Source organism: Pseudomicrostroma glucosiphilum, assembly GCF_003144135.1.
Source record: "Pseudomicrostroma glucosiphilum strain MCA 4718 unplaced genomic scaffold BCV69scaffold_2, whole genome shotgun sequence".
Lineage (NCBI taxonomy): Eukaryota > Fungi > Basidiomycota > Exobasidiomycetes > Microstromatales > Microstromataceae > Microstroma > Microstroma glucosiphilum.
Genome location: NW_020289914.1, coordinates 1,914,616 through 1,935,032, shown reverse-complemented (window position 1 = coordinate 1,935,032; position 20,417 = coordinate 1,914,616). Strand labels below are relative to the sequence as shown.

Genomic DNA, 20,417 nt, shown 5'->3' with positions numbered 1-20,417 from the left:
TGGTGCCTGACGCCTTGGTGCCTTGCTGTTCCTCTCGCTCTTCTCGCCGTGATGTGATATAGAGGGATGTATCAGAACCCGTCTGTGACAAGGAGTGATTGCCGAGGGATGGCGAGGGCGAGGAGCAGCAAGAAACGGCCCGGTCCGAGCGGGGCAGGGCGGGGTTGGGGCCTGGGTGAGGGCAAGGGCAACAGCGCCCAGGAGAGAAGGAGGAGCTGCTGGATTGCCAGAGGCGAGTAGAGTAGCCAGTGAAGGGGATTATCGGTGGTTGTGCAGAGATTACAAAGTGGCTGGTGATGATGGAGACGACGACGACGACGACGACGATTCGGGATTCGATGCCTTTGAAACGCGAATCCACCCCCCCAGCTTGAATGGGACACACAGACCAGACGCATCTCGCCCGACAGTGGCTCGACGACAGGCCTCGCTTGCCTGGCCTGCCTGCATCCACTCCCTCGCCCAACGACGCGGCCTTTGAAAGAAGCACACAAAAATAACGACGCGGGGTAGACGCCTCGCGATAGGCAGGACTGACATGTGCGGGGCGAGTACCTCGGCAAGGGTCAGCTAGTAGATGGTCCTGTTCGAGCGTGACACAATGAACAGCGGTCGATCAGATCGGCGGCGCCAGACAACATGTATGATTATTGCTGATCATGCAGACATTCTAACAGAGCCTCGCCTTTCCCCCCATTCATTCACCCTTCTTCTTCCCCGCCGTCTGCTCTTCATCCTCATCATCCCCCGTTCCAATCTTCCTCCCGCCCTTGACGGGATACTTTGAGCTCATGGTAGGCAAAGGCGCCATCTCCCTCTTCTCCGCATGGATAGAAGGAGGCAGAAGCAGCAAAGTTCCATTGCTCCTGAAGAGGCCACTGGAGCCAGTCGAGTACCACGTGCCACCTTCGACGTTGCCCGGGTCTCCTTGCCCTTCGGTACCGTTCGTTGTCAAGGTGGTACCGCGAACAAGGACCTGACCAATGACGTCTCCGGGACCCTTGAAGCGTTCCCAGCCGTGAGGCGTCTTTGCGTCTTCTCCGTCCTTGACGAGCTTGATCTCTACGCTGACAGAAGGAGGACCAACATGCGCGGGCATCTCACTGATCCTGTTGTTTGCCTGGAAAGCTTGCACGTCGTAGGAGTGTGACGAAGCAATGGGAGCAGTCAGCCAAGCCGATGAGAGAGCTCCACCGCTCTGGCCACCCCTGCTTTCAAGGGGTCCGTCGGGCAAAAAGGAATTCACTACCGGGCATCCGAGATGACCTCTCAGCACGTCCAGTAGAGATTGGCCTACTACCCAACCACGCCCAACGATGTTCACGCCTCTAGTCTGGTCCGTACCAGTGCTTGAGCGGACTGAATTGAAGAGGAAAGAGTCCCAGATTGAGCTTCGATCAAGGGTTCCCCGTCGAAGGGCTAGGAGCTTGCGTTGGTAGACTGTACCGCCAAAGGGCGAGCGCTTTGACTTCGAGGTGAGAGCCAGGCCGAGGGAGGAGGCTCCATTGGGTGAAGCGTAGATAAGTGTTGGCTTGAAGTTGACCAGAGCGGCACTCGTTGCAGGATTGGGGTCGTCAATCGAAGAAGTCAAGGGCGCAGCTTGGAGGGACGATCCCGTGTAGAGGGCGGTGAGGGCCAATGCCAGTCCCGCGGGCGTAGCAGCTGCCCCCAGATGCAGCGAAGGGCTTTTGACAAAGGGGGACTGTTCCACCCAGATCCTATCTGCCGTCGTGGGAATTTTGTCTGCGGGATAGAAGGAGAGGTAGGCCGTCACACCTGCACAAAGGGACTGGTTGCTGACCTGCGTCCAAGCAGAGCCAAGCCAGAAAGAAGACTGAATAGAGCCGCCCCTCGAGGAGGATTCAGCGCCTGCCTCAGCGGGGGAGGAGGTGTCCGAACCCTGGTCCAGTACTTCGTGGAAGGACACCATGCGTGGGAGCTTGCCTCCGTTAGTCTGCAGAGCCTTCTCGGCTTCAGCGACCTCTTGCTGATCCCTGAGAATGTACAAAGTCTCCGAAGTAGCAATGGACATAGCAGCCGCCTTGCGAATCGCCTTGGACGTAGTGTAGACTGCAGCCAACTTGTCAGTCTTTCCGCTCACTGGGAACTGTTCTGGTTGGCCTTGTGGCAGATGAAGCGGTGGGATGACCAGGGTAGAGAAGGGCGTACGGCCAGAAGATGAGTCCCGAAGCAGTTCACCGGCTAGGAGCGCCTGCAGGGCCTCAATGTGGTCCACCTCTACACTGATCGCGAGGGCAGCTTGATCACCAGCGCCGCCCCCAACAATCTTTTGAAGACCTGTTCCGAACTTTTTCGAGGCATTGAGAATGTCCTCGTTGGTCAGATCCTTGCCGTAGACCTTCCTCTTGTGCTTCGCCTCTCCGCCCTTTGAGCCGAGGGTGAGCAGCGTCGTCACGTCATTGGCGCCCTTGCGTGGACGAGCGGCAAGATCGAAGCCATGCGGGGAATTTGCGTTGCGGTAGACGGCCGACTCGCCTTCCTGGTGAACTTTCGTTGCGTCAGCTTGACGGCCAAGGATGAGCGGATGTAGGGTAGGCTGGTGCCATCGTGTGAGCAGTGCAGAGACCAGGAGGAGGGCGATGATCCCAATCAAGAGGAGCAGGGATGTGTCATCGATGGCGATGTCCCGTTGCGAGAACATGGAAGCCATTCTGTGAGATCGCACCAGATGGAGGAAAGAGGCGGCGAAAGAAGAGATGAGGTGGTATGAGGAAGGTGCACAAGAAAGGACGAAGTAGTGAGGTCGGCGAATGGGACAATTCAGCCTTGCGCTCAGATCAGCGGAGAAAAGGAAGTGGAGAAGAACCGGGGATGTCGCCCGGCGCCTTTCACGGGCACCAGAGGCTTACGAGATGATGGTCAGCACGATAAGACGATTACCATTGTCATCGTCGGGAAAGGAAGGTGTACCTGGGCCCCTTCAGACAAGCGTGCGAGAATCACTTCATGCTTAGACGTGCGGAGCGTTCGAGGTAAAATACGCGTTCGACAGAATTCTCGGTTACACTGCTGCGAGACGATTCCTATCCTTTCCCCTCTCGCTTCGCTCACTTCCTCTATTCCTCGCTGCCTGTATATTACACTCTCCCCGCCAACATCACACCATGACTCCACCCTGCTCTTCAAACAGTACGGCAATACTCTCTCCGTGATGTGCCCGCCTGATGCTCTCTGCCATCACAGCTGACACGTCCATGATCTCCAGCCTGCCGTTCGCGTCTTGCGCCTTCTCCTCGTTCGGAATCGTGTTGGTCACCTGAAAGGACGCAGAAGAGAAGAGCGTCAGCAGAAAGCTCTCGCAAGTCTCAGGCGATCTGCGAAAGGGCAATACTTACGACTAGTCTCTTCATTTCCAGTTTCCTCAGAAGCTCCACAGCCTTTCCACTGAGGATGCCATGACTGATGTGGGCGTACACCTCCTTGGCGCCAGCATCCCTCAATGTCTTGGCAGCCAGAGCTAGCGTCCTGCCAGTGTCAACCATGTCGTCTACCAAGATGGCCACCTTGCCCTCAACGTCTCCGACGAGGATCTCCATCTTGGCTTCGCCTTCTTGCAGGGCAGACTCGGCCGCTTCAGCAGCTGCAAATGAAGCTGGCGAAAGCTGGCCCTGGCCAGCAACACCATTGGAAGGTCCCTGAGATTGAGTGTGAGCGTGGGCGTGACCATGACCGGCATGAGCGCCGCCGCTGAAGACCCGGTGGCCGTCCTCATCGGTGATGAAGAATTCTCCCGACTCATTGGCCTGCACGCCGTTTCCGATAAGCGAGTACAGGGGAGACCTTGGCGAAGGGCCTCCACCCTCCATCCTGAGATTTGAGAGCCGGTCGTTGACGGAGCGGAGACTACCGCCTTGTTGAGAGTGGCTGCCCTCCGGATGCGAAGCGTCGTGAGGCGGAGCACTGGGAGTTGCGAATCCACTGCGAAGATCATCCGTGCTCGACATGGCCGAGGGCAAGGTACCACCAGCTTGCAGAGCCGCCTGAGTCCTGGCTTCCCGGATGCGCTTGTTCTGGGCTCGCTTGCGATTGCGATTGATCAGAGCGAAGTCGACGCCAAGAAGATCCGCCAAAGCTGTTGCTCTGAAGAGGAGGATAAGATGGAGACCCGCAAGTATGAGACATCGGCCCTGCAAAAACACCGTCCGTATGTCTCTGCATCACCTCGATCAACTCACCTCTTTGCTCCACCAGCATCTGGACTGACAATGATACAATTTCGCCAGTCTTCTACCCTAGTTCGAATCCATCTAGCGACACTAGGTTCCGAGCTAAGGTTGTCCACCGGAATGTCAAAGAATCCCTGAATTTGACTAGCATGCAGGTCCATTGTGATGACATGGTCCGCTCCAGCGACTGTGATCATGTTAGCTACGAGCTTGGCAGTGATGGGAGCCCTAGACTTGTCCTTCTTGTCGTGCCGAGAGTAAGGGAAGGAAGGAATCACGGCGGTGATTCTCCGGGCAGAGGCAGTCTTGCAGGCGGAAATGATGATGCAGAGCTCCATCAAGGCATCGTTCGGATCTGTATAGGCAGAGTAGCCCGTTTGGAGCACAAAGACATCTTCGTCTCGCACAGAGGAGCCGATACGCACATCGATGCATTGGTCGGCGAACTTCTTGACGATGCAAGGTGTGAGCTCGATACCGAGCCTTTGGGCAACCAATTGAGCCAGCTGAGGGTGACTGTTGCCCGTCAGGAGCTTAATGGAATTGACTCCGGGCATCTTGTAGTGTTCTCAGTTGGGTGAGGGCCTAGCTTTTCGTGATACGGCTGGGTTGAAAGTCTGCGCTATGGCCTTCGCAGCTGTAGCAACGATAGCAGCTTCTGTAAAAGTGCCTCGACCAACAGACGGCGAGCTGAAATGCAGCAATGGATGGAGATGAGAGTGACAAAGTAGGCGAGGATGCAGGTAAGATAGGACCAAGAATGAGCAAGACGGAGGCAAAGGTGTGACAGAAGGAGGGACCCAAGGAATGATTCACCAACGACGGAGGCAGCTCTTGGTGCAGCAGCCGAGGCAGCAGGAAGCCCACGCGGACCGAAGAAAGTCGGCTCGGAAGACATTTTTGCCGCCATTGCACGGACGGAGCGGAGCGGAGCGGGGCGAGGAATGCCGCGGGAAGGCGGGGAAGGAAGGGCTGAGCAGATAGTACAGAGGCAAGCCGGGTATACTAATAAGCATAAAGGGGTTGCGGCGACGATGACATCTACTACGCTGGCAGACAGGCACAGCAGAGCATTCACAGATGAAAGCGGGAATACAGTTTGCATTTGCATACAAAGTCTCGTAGACGGCCAGCAAGGTTGCAGAGATAAAGTAGAATATACACAAAGGCAAGGAGATTATCGACCTCTGTCTCGCTCAGAGGCTCCTCAGAGCAGGCGCAGCTTGTGATGTAGGAGCAGCAACCCCTTCATCATCTTCATCTTCATCTTCATCCTCCGGACCAGGGTCAGTCCTCCGACCGGCCAGACGAGACACCTCAGCTTCGTCCTCTTCCTCTTCCCCAACCATCTCCTCCTCGCCTGCCACCTCTGCAATACGCGTGTGGCCATCAGCAGCTGTAGGGTCGTTCTCCTCCTCCTCCTCGTCTTCTGTCAGACCCGATCCAGGACGACTGGACTTGCTGGCTTTGCTGTTTCTCCTCATGCTTCTCCGTATGGACCCGGGCAACAATCTGCGGAGGGTGCTGTGTCGCTTCTTGGCATCCGTCGGCATCCTACGATTCCGCCCGCCAGACAAATCTTCTTGCGAGAAGCTGTACCCTCTTGACGGACCTTCTGTGCCAGTGAGCATGTCGTACTGCCTCGACGAAGCTCGGCTTCTCGTGGGATGTAGCTCGTGCATCGCGAAGATTGAAGTGGGAGGAGCCTCCAGACCCTCCCCGCCATGACCTGCATTGCTGTCACCATGACCAGCAGCGCGAGCTGCCTCGGCAGCCAGCTTGGCCTCTTGTTGCTTGCCGGGCATGCGAGGATCGTTGACGTAGTCGTGGTTTGGGTTTCTCTTGTCCAGGCGTCGGAAGATGTCCAGATCCGATGGGTAGTACGTCTCGCGCCAGCACCTGTACAGATAGCTGGGTAAGAGACAGAGGACGGTACAGAAGACGATACCAGTGTAGAAGTAAAAGGCGTTGTAGAGATAGTAGTTGTTTCCCCAGCCGAGAGGAGTGGTAGTGCTCGGCTTGATGGAGTCGTAGATTGGCACAAAGCACGAGAGGGCAATGGGTCCGAATGCCAGACTCAAAAATACCCACCAGGAGAAGGCGTGCACAAAGAGTCCCAAGAAGATGTTGGCGGCGAAAGTGATAGCCAAGACCATGCCCGTGGAGAACTCATAGATACCAGGATTAAACCCATCGCCTCTTGCGGATGTGGTATCGTAAGTATAGAGGAAAAAGAACAGGACAATGACACCCTGAATAATGCCTTCCAGCATGTTCCATGTGAAGACAATGAAGCCGAAGTACTTGCCTTCACGAGATGCCTTGTAAAGTTCTGGGACTTCCATGAGGATGCGATCTGGCAGCGGGCGGTCGAAGATGCCCTGGCCGATGCACCCTGCAATGGTCCAGACGACGTTGTAGAGTAGAATGTAGACATAGTCGAGGACGTAGATGGTACTCCAAGCAGCATAGATCTGGAAGAAGAACAGACTTGACACGATAATCATCTGCTTGTAGAAGAAGTAGTTGATCATTACACCGCTCCTATAGTACGAGAAGTGCCCGTGCACGAGCAGAAGCCTCTTGAGGAACCTGAATTGCGCAATAGCATAGTCGGAAGCATTGACGGCCTGCAGACCCTCTTCACCAGCAATACCGATACCGACGTGAGCTGCCTGAATCATCGACACGTCGTTGGCACCATCTCCGATGGCCAGGGTCATGACGCCCAGACCGTCCTTGATCAATTTGACGATGAGGGCCTTCTGAAGCGGTGAGACTCGGCAGCAGATAACAGCACGGCACTGGCGTGAGAGATTGAGTAGTAGATCCTTCGAGAAGTCTTCCGTGAGGGCATGGCTCAGAGCAGTCCCATCGATGACCAGGGCGTATCCTCCCGATCTCGATCCATTGTCTTCACCCACGAGCGAGGCGTTTCCAATCGAGGTGCGGCTGGCGCTATGCTGCGAGTTTCTTCGAGACAGACTGAACCTGCTTGAATTCTCATGATGCGTACCCGGAGGCTGGTGTTCCATTTGGCCCACTACGTCAGAGCCGCCGAAGAATCGTTCTGTAGCCTTCTTCAACTGCTGATACGCAGAGTTGGGCTCGCCATACTCTCCACCTCGAATGACAATCAAGTTCATATCCTGGACGAGCAAGCGGGTACTGTAGCCAATGGCAATTGCAGTCTCGAGCTTGTCGCCTGTAGCTACCCAGACTTTGATACCAGCACGCTTGAGATCCGCGATAGCCTCAGGTACACCGTCCTGGAGCTTGTCTTCGATGGCAGTGGCGCCGTACAGCGTGAAGTCCAGCTCGAGCTCGCTGGCGAGAGCCTCCATCTTCTCCTCTCGTTGGTCGAGGGAGACGGACGCGTTGTGGTAGCGGAAAGCCCATTCATTGTACACGTCTTCGGTCAATTCCTTACCTGCCAAGCACAGGGTACGGAGTCCTTTGTTGGCAAACTCTTCGAGGTGCTCGTCGATGTTGGTCTTGATATCCTCTTGGCCAGCGGCGGACCTCTCGAAGATGATACTGTCGGCTCCCTTGGCCAAGACCAGGATCTTGGAGTCGGAGTGACGCCTGAGGATCACACTCATTCGCTTCCTGGCGGATGTGAATTCCAGAACGCTGAGCAGCTCGTACTTCTCGGGCTCAGCAACCCCAGGTACCTGGATGGACAGCGTCGAGCGGTCTCTACGAAGGAAGATGAATCCGACCTCAGCAGCAGCTTGCACTAAGGCCTGCTCGTCCGGACTCTGCGCCTTGAACTCGATCAAGCCATCTTCATTCTCAGAAGCAAGAGCGGTGTGACATAGAGCCAGGCATCTCCAGAATTGGAACAGCTGCACGGCGTGTGGGGTGTCGGGTGTCTTGAGTGCCGCAGAGAGTCGAGAATCGGTGAAAGCGGGTTGCTCAGATCGCTTGACTCGCTTCCGTGAATCTTTGTCTGACGCAGAGCCGTTTTCATCACTAGGTGTCGGAGTGGACAAAGCCTTCTCTTTTTCGGTCATGCTGCCGTCCATGGAGATGTTTGGGCCGTTTCGATGTTCATCGCCATGGTAGACGACTCCGCCGATTGAGCACTCTTGGAACAACATCAGGTTCTGGGTCAATGTACCAGTCTTGTCAGAAAAGATGTATTCGATTTGACCCAAGTCGTCGGACAGATTCCAGGAGCGAGCAGTCGTACGCCTATTTGTCTTTTCGTACCAGATATCGTAGTCGTCGTAAATGAAGAAGGCTTGCACTGTCCTCACAGCCTCGATAGATATGTAGAGGGAGATGGGTACGATGTTCTGGAAAGTGATGAGAGCATTGCCGAACGCGACGAGTCCATTGATTCGGGGATTGTCATCGCTATAGATGGCTCCGGTCTCCCAGTAGGCATTTTGGGCAAAGTAATGCTTTTCCAATTGCGAATCTGCAATGGCGCAGGCAATGGCCACGAGAGCAAGCACTGTGAGATTGACGTAGACCATCGGATTCATCTGCTTTTCAACCTTGGATCGCTTGCTGGGAGTATCGCCGGAGTTTGCGATGATCTTGCTGTCAGCTCCAGTCATGAAGACGAAACCGATGACCCAAGCGGTATTTCTGAGGATGCATCCCCGTAGCAGAACTTGATTCAGAGTGACAGGGCAGCGGAGAGGGTTGCCCTCCTGATCGACCTTATTTTGCAGCGTGACGCTTGCGTTGAGACGGTACATATTGGTATCCTGAGGTTCACCATCTGCCCTGAATGCAGCGTCTGCGCAATCGCTCGCGGATCGAATCTGTAGGGCGAGCTCAGGGACACCCGTACGAGCCTTCAAATTCGTCTCACCGTCCAAGTTCTTGGTCTCTACGAAGCAAGCGTCTTCTTCCTCCGAGGTGCTGCAGATGATGACGTCTGCGGGGATCGGCTCGTTGTTCTTGATCAGGACGAAGTCACCAACGGCCAAGTCCTCCCACATCTTCTTCTTCCATCGCGGGGCAACCTTAGACTTGTACTTGGCTTCTTCATCCGGCGAAAGGAGACGCCCGTGATGGAGAATTCTGCCTTCTTCATTTACCTCATATCCGTCCGCCTCGAACATGCTAGCACCGCTGGTAGATGCCCGGGATCTTCCACCGAGACTGGGCCTTCCAGCTGAGGTCGAAGCGTGCGATCTGTTCGATACAACGCGTGCGAGGTCGCCATCCAGTGGGCGCGCATCAGGTGCTGTGCCAGAGCCAGGAGCAACAGCAGTCCCCTGCTGAGGATTAGAAATAGTCTGTTGCAGAGGAGAACTTTCGTGCTGACGCTCGGCAAGCTTGGCGCTTTGTTTCTTCTTTCCACCAAATACCCTGTCTTTCCAGGCGGTGAACGCAGCGCCAACGCTGCTGGATTTGACCTCCATGACGTTGGGGTTCACCCAGCCCGAGGCAGTCATGACCCTGACCTTTTGCCTGTTTAGGGCTCGATCCGACTGATGGCGCTTGATGTCTTCGTACCCGTCCTTCAGCGCAGAAAGAGCCAGAACAGCCAAGAGGGGCAACATGGCTACAACAGGGTTGATGGTGGAGAACTCAGGAAAGAATTGGAGGATGACGAGTAGCAAGAAGAACATGTTAGCTACTCTGCGGAACTGCTCCAAGAGATTCTTGAAGATGAAATTGTAGACCGTATACTTGGCCGTGAGCACTTGATTTGTCGCATAGGTGACCCTGGGCAGAGGTTTGCCCTTCTTATCGAAGTAGTCGGCGGGAAGAGGCTCATTGAAGTACTGTGAGCCATGGTAGAGGGTTTGCAACGAAGAGAGAATGATCAGCATCTCTGGCGACAGTCCAAACTAAAATTCCAACTGTGATCGTGTAACTTACGACTGATCTGGGACATGGTGGAGGTCTCCGCTTAGCAAAGAGCTTTTCAGGGTCCAATCCTGATTCTTTGATGCGGATCAGGGTCTGTACGAACGCTGACCTCTCCTTTGTTTCCTGAGGGCCAGAAGTGGCCGGCCTGGCCTTTTTGCGCCTGGTAAAAGGATTCGCCATGATGGTTCAGTCTCGCTTTGGAGAGGATCTGTGGCGCAGGCAGTACAACAAAGCGAAGGCAGACCAAGACCGGGCCGGGTCCAATGCAACGCCTGCTGTCTAGTGACCGAGCGGCAGGGTTGGTATAGGTCTACCAAGCGTATGGATGAGACGAAGAAGCGATGGGTGTGGACCTAATAATATGAAGATGGCACAGGGTGAGGGCGGCCAGAGGGGGAGGGGAGGGCGCGTGGGTACGGGATCCACAACAGGGTGCCACCACTGCGCGGCCCGCTCGATCCGGGCTCAGGCACGAGGACAGCTCCGCGGAAAGGGGGCTGAGTGAAAGAGAGGCGCTCAGTTCCGACGGAAGTGCAATCTGCAACGACATCCATTCAGTCAAATTAGGGAACATACAGCCGCCAAGGCTGCACCCCGCCAGTCTCCCTCGCCCTTGGTCAGCCCCCATGTCAAGATCCCCACTGCAGCCACCATCAAGGCACATACATTGACAATTTCCTCATGACCCCGCGCCCTGTCTGCTTCGGAACAACGCATCCTTCTGACCCGAACTACGGCCCCTGCTTGGCTCGGCTGTTGACCAGCGCTTCTCCGCACTCTTGCCTCCGGGCGCTCAGATGCCGGGATCCGTCCTGACCACCACGTACTTGGCAAGACCCAGGAGGGATTGTCGGACAGCGCAACCGCCACAGCATTCTGGCTCGTTCAAGCACAGACCCTCAGCCCAGCAGTCGATTCTTCCACCCTCTTCTCTTCTTGTCCGTGACATCCACTACCTGTCCGAAATCTGCAGCGGCATTTCCCGAGTCATCGGTGGATCGCACGGGGTTGCTGCTGTCACCTCGGTCCGAACTCGACACATTGCGCTCCCTGACCGAGGGTCGAGCGGGAATTGGGGGCACCGGCGGCGCAGCCGCGGCAGCAGTAGTAGAAGCATTCTGGTCGGCAAGGCTGGCCTGGATAGGATGATTCTGCTGCTGAAGACTACCTTGAGCTGCCTCATGGTCCGATAGTGAAGACGCTCTCGTCCGATCTTCCCTGCCGCTGATCTTGCCACGTTTGTCAGTCTCGCGGGGCGCGTTTTGCGATTCCAGACCGTCGGCGTTAAGCGATGCGGGGTCAAGCCGGTCATCAGGCTTTTCGCGTGAGGTTGAGCGAGTATCAGAGGACATTGACTCCGTTCGCGCCGATGCCATCTGCTCCCTACCGAGAGCAACAGTCTGCGTCGGCGTAGCTTTGGCATCGTCGTGTTCTATAACTAGATTTCGGTCGTCTACCACGTGGCCGCCGGAGATGAGAAGGGTACTCGCAATCCTTAAGTCCGGCAAAGCAGTGAATGTCGTCGTCACAGTTGAACTGGATGGTCCGAGTGACACAGAAGTCACATCGACTGTAGTCACCTTCTCTCCTTTGGTCCTTGCCGCCCCTGCAGGGTCATAGAGGCCTTTGCTGTCGACCTGTCCCATTGGCCTACCACAAGCAAGGCATGAGGCTTCTGCGTCTTTCGCCGGGACCGCATAGACATTGGACGCTTCCCTTGTCACACCCCTTCCCGGCTCACCCTTACCAGCGCCAGCGGCGATCTGCTCCTTGATTGCAGTGCGCTCCTCTTTGAGTTCCCTCTTGAGGTCCTTGCGTTCCTTCTTCTCCTGCTTCTTCGCTTCGGCTTGCAGCCGCTTGTCCTCCATCTTTTGCTTCATTTCGGTAAGGGTCGTGTTGGCCGCCGTGATGCCTCGAGTCATACCACCGTGAGCTTCCTTGAGGCCTACAAAGGCAGAAGTCGAAGCGACTTGCTGCTTTTTGGGATCTGTGACGGCCTCGGCGATGCTCTTTTGTGATTGCGAGACGAGCTCGACGATGACGTCGATCTAGGGAGGCCGAAAGCAAATGGGCATCAGACCGTGCCACGTCAGGATGGTGAGCACCCACGGAAGACGGATGCACTCACCGATGCTCCGCTGAGAAATGGGCCAGCGACCGTATTGAGGGCAGCCTCGACAATGTTGGGTAACACATCAGTCTCGACCATAGTCTTCCTCACCCAAGCATTGCGCTTTCCCAGCTTCACTTCCTCGGGATCGCCCTCGCTCACTTCCATCCCGCCATTGCGCTCTCCTGATGGTGGCGACTCCTTAAGCACAGCTCTGCTCAACCTGCCCTCTACATCGCGGTACGTGACTGCATCGAGAGCGTGTGTTTGATGCAGCTGAGCCAACGAGGCACGGACCTGGTCGAGCAGGAACTCCGCATGAGACGGCGCTTCTGCAGGCTTTTTGGGCCGTGCTGCGGTGGGAAGAGGAGGAGGCACGGGAGCTCGGCTCATGAGACTCAAAGAGGTAATACAGGCAGAATCGGCGACACGGTGGTGAGGTGTCAGGCCGGGCTGACGCTCAGCTTACGTCCGAAGACATGGAGGGGTAGGAGCGAGGTCTGTGTGACCACTCCACTCAGACGCCCTTTCCGCTTTCCCCAACGCGCACGGGCTTCGACAGACCGGGCACGGAACCACCACTCACAAGGGCGAGGATTCTCTCCCTCCGATGCTCCTCATGTACCAGGTATCGTTCACCCGACCAGGCAGACATGTCTGCGTCCTCGCGCTTCTTGCCAGTTGTCGGACAGCGACACCGACAACCCTTCTCTTTCTCAAGTCGGGAGGGAAGCAATCTGTCTTCCTCAGCGTGCAGGAGCGAGAAACAGCGATCACCATCACCACCAGCACGGGCTATACCCGAAGAGAGGAGTTCCGAGCACGAGTTTTGGAATGATGGTGGGGATCAATCGAACAGCAACAGCGTTTCAAGAAATTTTGCTCGTCCATCAGATCCCGGTGAAGAGCGCTGCGAGCAATTGACCCCCTTCCAGTGCATATACTCACCTACGCCCTCGCTGTCTCGCGGCAGTAGTCCCTCGTGCAACAGGAGCGCGGACCCAGGGCGTTCCTCTGGACCAAAAAAGTTCGTACGAGTTACTAGCTTCAGATCTTGTCGGGGAGAGACTCAAAAGCAGTACAGAGACCTCCTTAAGTCCATCTCTTGATCGAGCTTGGCATGGAGGTGATGCGTGCTCATCGCTGACGATTTCGTTTGTCTGATCCTCTCGAAGTAGCAGCTTCCACTGAACCATCCGGGCGTGATCTACAATTGATACAAGCTGGCCCTCAGCTCGTCCCTCTCACCGTCCTACCGGATCGCTATCGATGTGCTTTCCGCTTTCCGCTGTTCAACAAGGTTCAATCGTGAGCCGTCGCCTTCATCATTGCTGTTCCAGGTGTTGGCGTTCATACTGACACTTTGTTTGTGACGATGCGATGATACCAGCATCTGTTTCGAAAATGTAGGTCCATAAGCAGTCGTGATGCGGGGGAGTGGCGCTCACAGAGAAGCCAACCCCTTCCTGGGATTATACAGCTATTCAATGGCGATGATAATGTAGTGGTGTCTGCGCCGGTAAGCTCTTGTGCTTCGTACTCAAGATCCTGTACATCCGACATGGACTGACCCTCATGTCTCGGCCTCCAGACTGGATCAGGCAAGGTGATCACCGTGACACAGACCAAGTACGCTTTGTTGAAATACATTCTGACATCTCTGCCGGCGCATACTCATGTTTAGACGACCTTGTTTGAGCTTGCTCTCATCAGGATGCTAGTGCAAAGCAGCGACGACAAGGTAGCAATGCTGTTCCTGGGCGTTGATATACCCTTCCCACGACTTGACTCACGCAGTCTCGACCTCTTCCTCATACAGGCAGTGTACATGGCACCGACGAAAGCTCTCTGCTCAGAACGTGCCCAAGACTGGCAGTCACGCTTCGAGCCCGTAGGTTGCCCCATAGTGGAGCTGACGGTCAGTAACAGGCGCTCTACTTCTTTCCTGGGCGTAGGCTGAGACTCCACCACGTATGCCTGGCCCCAGGGCGACAGCCGCTTTTCAGGACTGGATGCAGCCTACAGAGCGAGGATCATCGTGACGACTCCAGTGAGTCAGCGCATGGTGCGTTCCAGAAGGTTCGGGTTCTACAGAGGCTCACCGGTGCCTCCAATCTACAAACTCGTCTGTGCAGGAGAAGTGGGACAGGTGAGAAGCAAGAAGATCTTCACGCGATCGGACAGTATCCTACTCCATTGCGCCGCTCTCACACAGCCATGCTATTGTCAGTCTGACACGCAATTGGGCAGCTCACAGAAAGTTACTCGATAAGTTTCGCTTGTTCCTGATCGATGAGATCCACACCCTGCAAGAGAAGACTAGAGGTGAGAGAAGACAGGCGGTGCTGAACTGTATGACAATGCTGAAGAGGTCGCGACAATTGCAGGTGCTTGCCTGGAGATCGTTGTCGCACGCATGTGCACGTTCGGCAACAACGTACGGATAGTAGCCGTGTCGGCCACCATACCTAATTCGGCAGACATTGCGGAGTGGATTGGCAGACGATCGTCCCGGGAGTCCAGCAGCGAAAGAGCTCATCGCTACTCGTCCGGACATGCCGCACCCCTGGAGGCTGCCAAATCGTTCTGTTTCGGAGAAGAGTACAGGCCTGTAGCACTTCAGCGGACTGTTCTGGGATTCAAGTCTTCCGGTGATGAATGGACATTCCAGAGCATTCTCAACCAAAAGCTCTTCGAAGTTGTTCGGGTGCATTCAATGGGCAAGCCTACTCTCGTCTTCGTGCCTACCCGCAAAGCCACGATGCAGGCTGCTGAAAAAGTCAAGGAGGGCTATCTCAAGCACTCCGAAACCAGTCACACACCTTGGCGCAAGCCGTCTGAGATGCCAAGCTATTCCGATGCCCGCCTTGGGGAGCTGGCCGCTCTCGGCATTGCCTACCATCACGCCGGTCTCACATTGCAGGATCGTAAGACGGTTGAAGCACAGTTCTTGAAAGGCAACATCACCGCGCTATGTTGTACTTCGACGCTAGCAGTGGGCGTAAATCTCCCGGCGTTCTGCGTAGTGAGTCAACGGCCACTGTGTGCTCCATTGCGGGGTTCCTACTTTTGACATGCTTCTCTATCGACTGTCACCCTCAGATAGTTCGAGGAACAAAACGCTACCATGGCTCATGGGTAAGCAGGCGCTGCGCACTCAGCGAGTACTGTCATTCCTGCTCACCATGCTGAAGTGAGTGTGCTGCAGACGGAGCTTCCCGAGCTTGACTTGATCCAGATGATGGGACGCGCTGGGCGTCCTCAATACGACAAGGAAGGTAAGCTTTCGAAGCAGTGCCCCAATTGTGTATCGCACGATGAATGCTCACGCAGATCTTCGTCAACATCAAAGGCATTGCCGTCATACTGACCGAAGAGTCAAAAGTAGACTATTACAAGAACTTGGTTTCAGGACAGACCAAGATCGAGAGCACTCTTCACGAAGAGCTTGTCGAGCACGTCAACTCCGAGATTGGATTACGTGTCGACTGCACCGTCGCCGACATTGAGAGGTGGCTTCAAAGAACCTTTCTATATGTCAGGATGCAAAAGAATCCTTCATACTACTGTCAACAAGGAGAAGATGGCGGGAAGAGCCCACTGCAAGTCCTTCAAGGCGTCTGCGCTGCAGCTTTGTCTGAACTTGCCACTCATGAGCTTGTCACAACCAGCGACAGAGGCGCACTCAGCTCCACTGACTTTGGCGAGATCCTGTCGAAGTATTACATCTCATTCGACACTATGCTTGAGCTGCTCCAACTCCATCAAGCAAGCATGAAGGACCTTCTCGCCTTTGTCTCACGAGCCAAGGAGTTCGCTGACATCCGGATCCGCCAAGGGGAGAGGGCTGCGTATGTCGCCTTGAAGTCAAATAGCGAAATACGATTTCCCCCTGACAAGATCGGCGGAGTTGCAGACAAAGTCAATTTGATCATTCAGGGGATCCTGTCGGCGCTACCGTTGCAGCGATTGCTCAAGACCGAGACCGCGCCAGTCAATCCTGTTGGTGACATTCTCATTATATTCAGGTGTGCCATTATGTAGACAGGTCGGAGATCGATCAAGGCTGGAAGCTGAAGTCCCAAACGACTTCTCAGACATTGCCCACAGATAGTCAAGGCAGCCCTAGATGCGGCTTTGTCTAAGAAGGACGTCACCACGCTGAACAGCGCCTTGGATCTGTGAGGAAGGACGAGCTCCTGCTACCGGGGTACGGTGTAGCTGACAGTTGCTGTGCTTTTTGTACGTTCGACGCAGTCTCCGGTCGATCAATGGCAGGGCATGGGACAACTCCTCAGCCACGCTGAGGCAGATCGAAGGCATCGGCGAGAAGAGCATCAAGATCTTTGCCACCTCGGGTATCCTGTCCTACAAAGATCTCGGTGCTTGCGAGCCATATCGCATAGAACATCTGCTCAATCGTAAACCACCATTCGGACACAAAGTCATCTCGATCGCCGCTGCACTGCCACATCTGTCCCTGGACGTCAAGGAGGTCGTCAAGCCGTCGCGGAAGAGGAAGCACGACGACGGAGACAGTGGACAAAGTGTGGTCGTCACCGTGCAGGTGACGATCGAGCTCCTCAAAGCCAAGAACGTTGTCCCTAAAACGAAGAGTCGAGAGGGCATGCCGTTCTTCTGCACAGTGTTCGCGCATACATCTGACAACCAGGTGATGCTTGACTACCGAAGGACTCCCCTGAGAACTCTCAGCGAATCGAAGTCTTTCCAGATCCAATGCTGCTTGACAAGCGCAGATCAAAGTATTGTGATCAAGGCTGCATGCGATGAGGTAGCTGGGTCAGCCGTTCGTAAAGAGCTCAAGCCTGATGTAGATCCTGCCTGGTTCCCACCGCCCGAGCCTCGAAGCACCGAGAGCCGCGAGCTACCTGCAGAGCTTCAAGGACTTGAGGATTGCCACGATCTCTTCAAAGACGATTGGCATTCCGATGGGCAATCGCAAAACAGCGCTGCTGGGAGTCAGCCATTGACTGCGCCTGTTGACCCACTCTTGCAGTCTGAGAAACTCCACAAGAAGGTCAAGCCTATGCGACAGACCAAGCTGCAAAGTGCAATTCCTATCGAGATAGCAGAACAAGAGCCTCCTAGGCTGTCCAATGGCAACTACCAATGTAGGCATCGCTGCAAGGCTTCCTGCCGACATCTCTGTTGCCGTGAAGGCCTGCCCAACCCACCAGCGACTGACAAAAGTGGAAAACGAAAAGGCGCCAAAGACCGAGTAAAGGCAGATGAGGAGAATCGATGTGAGTGCATACAGCGTTCCATGCCGTTCCGTGTTCTTGGTCTCATGATGCGCCCTCTTCTCTCAGCGGTTTTGGATCGCCTCGAGCAACTGGCTGGCGTGACAAGTTCGGAGAGTGACCCTCTCCGCGATCCTGCTCGTTCAAAGAAGGGACTCGTCCTTCCCCGCAAGACTTTTCCGACAGGGTTGGATCGTGACGAAGGAAACGGGTCCACTCCATCCGGAGCGACTGACGGTCCCTCTAGAGTCAACCCAAGCGCGAAATTCTCCCTCGAAACCTCTCTAGTCAAGCCTCATGGTCGAGCTGAGTCTACATCTGGAACGGGTAGCACGTCGAAGCGAGCGGCTCTATGGGGTGACTTGCCCATCATGCCTGGTGTACCAAGTGACGACGGCAGCGACATCATGGACGAGGTGACAAAGCCATCACCTTCACCACCCGCAGTGGCTCGTCTCATTGCTAGCCTGGGACGAGGTGCTGAGCAGACTGAAGATGGCAGCGAAGAAGAATCTCCGCAAAAGCAATCTTCGAAGCATCTAAAGTCTGTTCGCAGACAGACCAGAGAGTCCGAATGCGAGAATGCGTGCCCGTCCGTGGACGCCTTCATGAGCGTCGCAGATCTGGAGAGTCAAGAGTCGGAGGACGAGCTGGAAGTTGGATTTCCTCTGGAGATGATTGCGGAAGCAACAGAGCCTATCAGCGCCGAGCGCGCTCTTGGAGCCAGAAGAGATGAGGAAGCAAGCCAAGGAGGACAGTCGAGACTGAAGAAATGCCCTACCGTCGTGGCCGAACGAGCTCAAGGAGAGTCTGTCCACCAGCATGCTTCGGCACCTCAAGGTGCCCGCAGGCAGCAGCCCCTCTTCTTGCGTACATCGCCTCTACGAACCAGCAGCCCCAGCGCAGACCCCGCCTTCAAAAATCGGGACATCGATGCTCATCTACAGTCCATCCAAGAGCCAGATTTCGCGGAGGAAGACCCTGAGGTCGAGGATCACGAAAGCCTTCTGGAGGATGAAGAACACCTGGAAGCCTGGCTTCTTGCGCATACTCGAGATGAAGAGTGAAGGAGGAGAGCGAGTAGCCAAAAGGTACCGCAGACACCCGAAGCGGGCGCTCTGATGGTGTGACTGGTTCCCATTAATGTTCACCTACTTCACTTCTTCGTGCTCGCACTTGCTCCTCGATTGGCAAAATTCTTGCTGAGGATCTCCCTCGCCTTGCGTTTCCTCTCCTCGGCGGCGTTCATCCTCTGCTGTCCTTCGGTGGGTGGTGGAGGCGCTTGACAGTCATGCGCTCGAGGTGCGACATGTCTGCGATAGAGTGAGGGTTGAGGAGAGTAAGATTGATGGTCCGTTGAGAGTGCTCTTAGGTAGTACCTTCTCATCTCTACTCACCCCATGCAATACAATCCCTTGCAGTTCACGCAAGTGGGAGCAGCGTGCTCGAAGGCCCTCCCTGGCGTCTGCAGATCAGTACCATCCTTGACTACTACCCTCGCCTGAGCTCCCTCTTGTCCAATCCGGGCATTATTACCACTGCTCTCCTTTCCAACTTCGAGGCTGAAATTTTTACACCCCCTCTTCTGACAGGGCAATCTTGCTCCACCACCTCCATTCGCAGCTCCATTTCCAGAACCAGCTGCAGTACCAGAAGGATTAGCTCGCAATACCCTCTTGAGCACCTCGTTACTGCTCAAGACATTATCCGCACTACCGGGAGCAGTACATGCGTGCTGGCGTGGAAGGAAGTGAGACTCGCAAAAGGAATGGTGGCAGTATGGGCATGAGAGGGGGAGAAAGGAGAGGTGCAGACAGGTGGAGAGGTGGCAGTTGGTCCCGAACTCCATGGAAGTCCACACGATGGAAATGCACACACACTGGGAGCAGGGCGAGGGCCAGAAAGGGTTCTGTATGAGGGTGTTACTTTGGAATGAAAGGCGGTATTGGAGTGGAGGTCAGATCGCGAGGCGGCTCAGGCTGAAGCGCGTCTGGCTCCGCTCCGGTGTTCCTGCCGCGTTCAGCTCTCCTTGAAGGCCCCTCATGCATACTTGTCGTTCTCATAGGCGTAGAACGATAGACCACATCCTCCTGACCTGGCCTTGGCAAAAGGAATTAGAGCTCGACTTCTCGTATCGAGGCCTACCGAGGTCTGCCCCTCTCTCTGTGCCTCTGTCCGCGCCTTGCCCTGCGCTGTGAGCACGCTATTCCTGTCTTGCCGGCCTGCCCGCCTGCCTGCCGAGTTGAGCTGCCGGCTGCCGGCGGCATCTGAAGTGGCGGAATCGCCGACTTCGGCAGCGGTGTTGGTTGGGAGCGAGGGAGCGAGGGAGCGAGGGAGCGCGTAAGGGCGGGCGCAAGGGCGCTTGTCGCTTGTTCCCCCCTTGGAGGTCCGTGGCCTGGCAGCAATGCCCGACGATGTCCCTCCTGCCCTGTGCCTTTGCCGATGTCCGGGGGGGCTGAGCACAGGAACATAGTCGGCGTGTGTGGAGGAGGGGGAGGCATGTCGGGGCAGAGGAGTCCAACCAACGAGGGGCACTGCCTCGATCATTTGAAAGCATGAGCTGGCATAGCCTTGCCTTGGCCCTTGGAAGGGCGTCGTCGCATTGGCCCTTGGGTGGAGGTGCCACACTGACCCCCTCCCTACTTCCCACCTCGGAAGGCTTTGGAAGCACCAGCACTGGGCCCCCAAACAGCGTTGAATGTATATATAGAGCCCACACCTTGTTCCTGAAAACCTCTGTCTCTCCTTCTTCTCTACACTACCAACTTCACACTCTACAACAGCCAACATGGGATTCTTCTCGCACGAAAGCCACTCTGACGTCTACAACTCTGGCCAAGGTGAGCATGCGTGCCAGCGCAAGTCACCCACTGTCGTAGGCGCCTACTAATGTTGAGCTCCCTCTACCTTTTACTTTCTGTAGAGCACGAGGCCAAGTTCTCCCACGAGCTCGTTGGAGGAGCCGCTGGTAAGTGAAACGCTCTAATAGTCATCGCTCAGCGTACTAATGATCAAGACTGA

General features: G+C 55.5%; 7 protein-coding genes across 7 annotated transcripts; 1 reads left to right on the top strand and 6 right to left on the bottom strand.

Annotated features, from left to right (window-relative positions):
• Positions 1 to 611: 611 nt before the first annotated feature.
• On the bottom strand, positions 612 to 2,900 carry BCV69DRAFT_118023 (hypothetical protein). Its single transcript, XM_025489133.1, has one exon. It carries the CDS (start codon positions 2,669 to 2,671, stop codon positions 698 to 700), a length of 1,974 nt encoding a protein of 657 aa, XP_025350551.1. The 5' UTR covers positions 2,672 to 2,900; the 3' UTR covers positions 612 to 697.
• Positions 2,901 to 3,118: 218 nt separating this feature from the next.
• Positions 3,119 to 4,744, bottom strand: BCV69DRAFT_297324 (phosphoribosyl pyrophosphokinase; the record flags this gene model as incomplete). Its single annotated transcript, XM_025494102.1, has 3 exons — positions 3,119 to 3,277; positions 3,357 to 4,101; positions 4,197 to 4,744. The coding sequence occupies 3 exons, from the start codon at positions 4,742 to 4,744 to the stop codon at positions 3,119 to 3,121; spliced, it is 1,452 nt and encodes a 483-aa protein (XP_025350550.1).
• Positions 4,745 to 5,271: 527 nt separating this feature from the next.
• BCV69DRAFT_281001 (phospholipid-translocating P-type ATPase) lies at positions 5,272 to 10,334 on the bottom strand. The gene is made up of 2 exons (XM_025491818.1): positions 10,035 to 10,334; positions 5,272 to 9,937 (listed from the first exon to the last, which is right to left on the bottom strand). The coding sequence occupies exons 1-2, from the start codon at positions 10,203 to 10,205 to the stop codon at positions 5,384 to 5,386; spliced, it is 4,725 nt and encodes a 1,574-aa protein (XP_025350549.1). The 5' UTR covers positions 10,206 to 10,334; the 3' UTR covers positions 5,272 to 5,383.
• A 302-nt stretch (positions 10,335 to 10,636) lies between these two features.
• Positions 10,637 to 12,623, bottom strand: BCV69DRAFT_281000 (hypothetical protein). The gene is made up of 2 exons (XM_025491817.1): positions 12,154 to 12,623; positions 10,637 to 12,073 (listed from the first exon to the last, which is right to left on the bottom strand). The coding sequence occupies exons 1-2, from the start codon at positions 12,526 to 12,528 to the stop codon at positions 10,925 to 10,927; spliced, it is 1,524 nt and encodes a 507-aa protein (XP_025350548.1). The 5' UTR covers positions 12,529 to 12,623; the 3' UTR covers positions 10,637 to 10,924.
• A 106-nt stretch (positions 12,624 to 12,729) lies between these two features.
• On the top strand, positions 12,730 to 18,626 carry BCV69DRAFT_117483 (P-loop containing nucleoside triphosphate hydrolase protein). The gene is made up of 18 exons (XM_025489131.1): positions 12,730 to 13,035; positions 13,109 to 13,162; positions 13,311 to 13,443; positions 13,526 to 13,541; positions 13,616 to 13,654; positions 13,727 to 13,741; positions 13,820 to 13,876; positions 13,955 to 14,053; positions 14,123 to 14,185; positions 14,271 to 14,284; positions 14,366 to 14,460; positions 14,523 to 15,160; positions 15,238 to 15,273; positions 15,344 to 15,413; positions 15,488 to 16,163; positions 16,233 to 16,316; positions 16,393 to 17,399; positions 17,466 to 18,626. The coding sequence occupies exons 1-18, from the start codon at positions 12,789 to 12,791 to the stop codon at positions 18,461 to 18,463; spliced, it is 4,341 nt and encodes a 1,446-aa protein (XP_025350547.1). The 5' UTR covers positions 12,730 to 12,788; the 3' UTR covers positions 18,464 to 18,626.
• Positions 18,553 to 19,245, bottom strand: BCV69DRAFT_286581 (hypothetical protein; the record flags this gene model as incomplete). Its single annotated transcript, XM_025493526.1, has 4 exons — positions 18,553 to 18,709; positions 18,794 to 18,908; positions 18,933 to 18,998; positions 19,047 to 19,245. 4 exons carry the CDS (start codon positions 19,243 to 19,245, stop codon positions 18,553 to 18,555), a joined length of 537 nt encoding a protein of 178 aa, XP_025350546.1.
• Positions 19,246 to 19,340: 95 nt separating this feature from the next.
• Positions 19,341 to 20,410, bottom strand: BCV69DRAFT_117699 (hypothetical protein). Its single transcript, XM_025489132.1, has one exon. The coding sequence runs from the start codon at positions 20,184 to 20,186 to the stop codon at positions 19,437 to 19,439; it is 750 nt and encodes a 249-aa protein (XP_025350545.1). The 5' UTR covers positions 20,187 to 20,410; the 3' UTR covers positions 19,341 to 19,436.
• Positions 20,411 to 20,417: the final 7 nt, after the last annotated feature.